Source organism: Fukomys damarensis, unplaced genomic scaffold (genome assembly GCF_012274545.1).
Source record: "Fukomys damarensis isolate Sample0158 unplaced genomic scaffold, DMR_v1.0_HiC HiC_scaffold_9, whole genome shotgun sequence".
Classification (NCBI taxonomy): domain Eukaryota; kingdom Metazoa; phylum Chordata; class Mammalia; order Rodentia; family Bathyergidae; genus Fukomys; species Fukomys damarensis.
The window spans coordinates 28,481,648-28,487,534 of NW_022900921.1; the positions used below are offsets into that span (position 1 = coordinate 28,481,648).

General features: G+C 41.0%; 1 protein-coding gene and 1 long non-coding RNA gene across 2 annotated transcripts in view; one reads left to right on the forward strand and one right to left on the reverse strand.

Moving 5' to 3' along the window:
* Positions 1–129, reverse strand: part of Fam193b (family with sequence similarity 193 member B) — a 33,663-nt gene extending 33,534 nt beyond the window's left edge. The window contains 1 exon segment of the mRNA XM_010622033.3: positions 1–129. Coding sequence (XP_010620335.2) covers positions 1–50 — 50 coding nt within the window. The 5' untranslated portion in view covers positions 51–129.
* The window catches only part of LOC117285376, a 73,288-nt gene that overhangs the window by 35,968 nt on the left and 31,433 nt on the right, over positions 1–5,887 (forward strand). The gene's annotated exons all lie outside the window — the stretch shown is intronic.

Below are 5,887 nucleotides of genomic sequence, written 5' to 3' on the forward strand. Positions count from 1 at the left end.
CGTTCACGCCGGCCCGCGCCGCCGCTCGGCCTGCTCCGCCTCCGAGTCATGCTGCCACTCGCGCCTTTCCCTCGCTCCACTCGCACCGCCGATGCCGCCGCTCCCCTCACAGGACAACAGCCAATATGGCGGCGCCCGACTCCCCCTCCGCCCGCTGCCAGCAGGTCAGAGGGCACACGGAGTTTGCGCCGCCTCACTAGTTGCCGAAGCCGCTTGCGCCATTTTTAGTAAGGTTGTCGCCCTGAGATCTGTGAGCGATAAAGCTCACAGTTGGGAGATGTGACCTAGTGCGGAAACACTGTGGTAGTCGCGCCGCGTGGGTTAGGGCGCTTAATTGTTTTCTGTAAAATGGCCGAATGAATTAATTTCTGCTGTGGTACTTTCACACTCCTGGCCTGATTCCTCCCAACAGCACCTCAAGGCAGGTACTGATCATTTCCATTATTCAAAAAGAAACATTGAGGCTATGCAAGGCCTGCGAAATGTTCTTAACTTCATCCAGCTAGAGATCATAGGCAGAGCTGAAACAGACCAAGGGATCGTCTGTCAGTGATGGCGAACCTTTTAGAACTTTCAATGATAATAAATAGCCGCTGCAGTATGCATGTCTAGTTTTGCCACTATTGGTAGTTCTTGTGACTGGTTCAGGGAGAGACCAGCTTTCTGAGCTTCAGATCACGGACCCAACACCCAGCTCCTTTACTGCAAGCCTTTCACACCTTCAGAGTTTCATACCTTCAGAACTGTTTAGTCAGAGCAAGCTTAGGGCCAACCACACATCCCCAGGTGCCACAACCCTTCCAGAGCAACTGTGGCTCATCCTCTCCCCTTAAAATATTCAGTTACAACATGTGTAACAGATGACTAGGGTAACATCCTTGGTCAGTGTTTTCAAAAAAGTAGTATGTATGGGAGAGGATTCTGAGGGATATACAAAGGAGAATTTACAATTTTTGTTATTTAAACATTTAATTGTTAGAATGATATTTTTCCCTGCTTTTATTTATTGAATATATAATATATGTACACGGTACAAAGTTTTGAGTGCTGCACATCTCATGCTTGAGTCAGTAGCATGAAACTTTACAGTGATTATATGTAGAGTTGCTATAGCTATCACTAACAAAGACATAATTCTGACATTGGCTTCCTGAAGAACTAGTTACTTTGTCATTGCTGACACTATTCCTGTGCTTTGGGATCACCTGATACCCACAAGTTAAAAGAGAAAAGGTTTATTTTTGTCTCAGAGTTTGTAGAGGTTTCAGTTCATAGTCAGCTGGCTCCAAAGCAGGATAGTGTGACAGAGGGGCATAGCACAGAGGAGAAACAATCCATGGCAGGGCAGGCAGAAAGCAGCAGCAGCAGCAAAGCAGCAAGCAGCAAGCAGTGAGCCTCCCTTTCCTTTATATTTTATGCATGCCTCAAACCTTTTGAATGGTATTACCCACACCCAAGGTGTGGCTTCTGTTTTCAGTAAATCCATTCAGCCACACCCAGAACTATGCTAATTCCAATTAGTGGGCTAATTTAGTATTATACAACCTTAATCTCAGTATCACACACCCTAGATCCAGCCAGCACCAATAAGTCCCACTTATGAGGCTTTGGGGTGACATCTAGATACAAGCTAAAACAAAGGGCCAGAGATACAGCTCAGTGATAGGGCTCTTGCCTTGCATGCAGGGAGCCCTGGGTTCAACCCTCAACACTAATATATAGAATTAAATAAAAAAGAATAGGACACTATAATAAACTCTAAATTTGCTCTGGTAAGGACTGTAGTTGCAGGCCCTGGAGTAGTCTTGGATATGCTTATTCTTTTATATAGCAGTTCCCTTTCATCCATGGGGGATACATTCCAAACCTCCAATGGATGCCTGAAACCATGGTAGCACTGATATATATATATATACATTTAATTTGTAAACTAGACACAATAACAACAATAACTGATAATAGTATAGATTTCACAAAATATGTCAATAAAATTGCCAGCATCACTATTCCTGTGCTTTGGGATCATTATTAAGTAAAATAATAAGTTCTTGAATACAAGCACTGTGATACCATAGTCAGTCTGATAACCAAGACAGGTACTAAGTGACTAAGGTAGTATATAGACAAAGGCGTGATTCATATCCTGGGCAAAACAGAGAGGGATGGTGTGAAATTCCAGCATACTACTCAGAGCTGCTCATAATTTAAAATTTAATTTTTATTTCTGGAGTTTTCCATTTAATATTACTGGACCATAATTGAACTCACATAATTGATTCTGTGGGAAGTAAAACTGCTGAAGGGGAGCTACTGTACCAAACATCAACAATACTTTGTTTTCATTTAGCAAAAGCAGCAGTAAATCTTTACTAACTTGCTCCTGGGCTATGTCATTCTCTAGACACACTTGATTTATAGATTTTTTTTTTTTTTTTTTTTTTTTTTTTTTTTTTTTTTTTTTTTGCAGAACCAGGGATCAAACTTGTGCTTGAGAGTCAAGTGTGGTGCAATTTAGCTAAATCCCTGGTCCTAGTTTGTAGACCAAATCACTATTCCAATGGATATCAGGTTAATCAGCTATGCTATTGATGATGTCATCCTGATGGGTTTGAGAGCAGGAAGTAGCAGATACCCTAGATGATTTGATAAGAGATGATATGTGTGCCAGAGAATGGATAATAAATCACACCAATGTATAGGGCCTGTCTACTCAGTATACCACCTAGGACTCTGGAGTGTTGTATTGGTCCATTTTCTAGTACAGTAATGAAATTCCTGAGAATGGGTAACTTATAAAGAAAATTAATTTGGCTCACGGTTCTAGAAATTAAAGGGGATAATGCCAGCATCATCATGGCTCTGATGATCTCTCACTTCACAGTGAGTGGCGCCTCAACGGTGGGAATTCAAGCAAGATGTAGAGATCACATGACAAGACAGGAAGCTAGACAACTGGGAGAGGCCAGGCTTTTAACTTCCCATCAGGCTCCATCTCTTCAAGGTTCTTAATTTAGTCCCAATGGGAACAAAGCTTCCAACACACGAACCTCTGAGGAATAAATTCAAACCGTAGTAGATGTGTTAAGATATTCCTTACAAAGTAAAAAACAAACTGCTGTATTTACCACATCCCCTATCACTAAGAAAGACTACAATACTCGGTGTGTGGAGGCTTCTTCCTCTTTGTCTTTCTCCTCTTCTTTGTAGTACTGGGAATTGAACCCAGAGCCTTATTCTACATTCCAAGACCTTTAAACTATTTTTTTTTGTTTGTTTTGTTTTGAGACAGGCTTTTACTAAATTGTCTAGCCTGGGTTTGAACTTTTGATCCTCCAACCTCAGCCTCCCAGAGTGCTGGGATTATAGGTGTGAGCTACTTGTAGGCATCTGTAAATTTGGGAGTTAGCAATGTGTGAATTGGACTTTAGCTACATTATTTTTACCAGTAACTGAGTCACTTGAAAGCTGCCAAATTAAATTGGGGGAACATTCGGGGAGAGAAAGTTTTCTTATAGGGCCAGGCTGCAGAGAGAGTTGTTCTAGTTTTGGCCTTTAAACTCAAGCATTGGATTTCAGAGCAATTCAGTACCTCTTTCAGCAAATAGTTGTTTTCCTTTGGTAGTTTCTGGCTTGCTGCAGGGATTTGGTGAAATTGGATGCCTGACCATGTATACTAGATGACTATGTCACCTAAATTTAGTGTTATCTTATTTACCCAGCCGTGATATCAAGGCAGCCAGGGTGGGTGGCCAGCAGCACTCTATCATCAAGAGGAAGTGATAGCTGGGTGTGGTGGCACATGCCTGTAATCCCAGCACTCGGGAGGCTGAGGCATGAGGATTGCTGTGAGTTTGAGACTAGCCTGGGCTATGTAGTGAGTTCCAGGTCAGTCTCAACTACATAGTGAGACCCTGTCTCAAAAAAACACAAAACAAAAAAAAAACAAAAACAAAGAAGAGGAAGTGACATACATGGCCCAGGTCATAAAGTCATAAAGCACATTACAAGTAGTTTTCCTGAGTGAATCGCTTGCCTTACTTTTCTAGCACTCTTCCCTTTCTAGTACTCTTCCCTTAATTTATTAATGGTCTCATCAAGTGCTGTTTATGATGGGTTGACTGAGGGAGAAAAAAATCTAAAGTCCAATTTATAGATGTCTCCATGTGGTATGCTGGTTCCAGACAGAAGTGTATTTTTAGGGTGTTCTAGTCTTCTGTAGAGAGAGACTAAGTGTATAGTAAAGGGAAGTCTGTGCAGAGACCTTGAAACAAAGACACATGGATTCCTGGGTACTGAATAATGGCATAGTCCATTGATCAGAGACTTGGAAGGAGAAAAATTGAAGGCTTAATGACAGGAACTTGTGAGGCAGACAAATGTGAGTAAACTTCCCAGATAGCTTAAGTGCATACAGTTATTTGTGTCTCAGGTGAATGTTCATTAAAAGAATCTCTTAAAAGACTAAAGGGAAGTATGGCCCTGTTGTGGCTATCAGACTCCTTCCCAGTCACTTCAGAGTTTGTTCAGTGGGTTCACGAGAAAACTGAGCCAGTACTGTGATATGGACTGTCTTGTTCCCAAGGCTGACCTATCTACTACTATCAGTAATGAGTCCAGTTTGCCAGCCTCAGGGAACCAGCCTGAACCTGTGTATGGAACCTTATTTTAAGGAGACCAACCAGCTATATTAGATGATATATTAATCAGGTTTGGATAACTGCTATCACAAACAGTCCTCAAATGTCAAGAGTTTAACACCCCTTCATGGGCATGCCTCCAATGACTGAAGGACCTCTGATAAGCCCCTCCCCCCAACCTCTCCTAGCTGAGTCACCTAGGATCAAGTTTTTAAGACACGGACATTTGGGGGATACTCATCCAAATCATAGCAGTTTGCAAGTTCAGATTTCCACTCTGTGAATATTCTTGTTTGTGTCACAGTCCACTGCTGGTTGAAGGAGACTTTCCTTCACATAGTTACTCAGGCATCCAGTCTCCTATTTTGTGGCTGTGCTCTCCAAGTTTTTGTCATTCAACAAGAAGATGGGAAGTAAGAAGATAAGAGGTTTGTGTGGGCCATTTTTATGAGCCAGCAATGACTAGTATTCATTTTCCATTCACATATTGTTGGTGAGAATTCAGCCGCATGATTCCACTTGATTGTCATAGTTGCTTCTCACTCCTTTCCTTCTCTGCCAGGCAACCACTGATCTGCTTTGGGTATCTACATAGCATTTTGAGTTTTCATATAGTATGCACTCTTGGCCTGACTTCTTTCTCTTGGCATAGTTATTTTGTAAGTCATCCACATTGTAGTATGTATCAATAGCTCATTCCTTTTTATTGCTTAGTAGTATTTTACTGTATGAAAATACCACAAACATTTATTGGTACATTTAATTTTTAATTTTTATTTATTTATTTTTCAGTGCCAGGGATCGAACTTTGTGCTTGCCAGGCAGGCTATTGGTACATTTTAGATATACATAATGATAACACTAATCATAGGGAATTTACACCTTTACATGACACCTCCCACCTCTTTTTTTCCCATTCCCCCCTCCCCTCAAGGCCCCTATCTCCTCTCTATATACAAAAGCTTTATTTATATTTTTTGTTTTTCCTTTCTTTTTTTGTCCCTACCTTCCTTTACTGCTCCCCCTCCCTTGTTCCCTTTTCATTTGAACATTTTCTTCCCATTTCCCAATATCTATTATACATTTTAGTCCTTATTTCCATTTTCAGTTTCTCACATCGAAGAAACAATGTACTATTTAAGCATGTATGCCCAATTTATTTCACTTAAGAGTACAGTCTCAAGGTGCAACAAGCTAGAAGTGTCTCAAGATCATCCTTTCTTTTTTTTTTTTTTTTTTTTTTTTTTTTT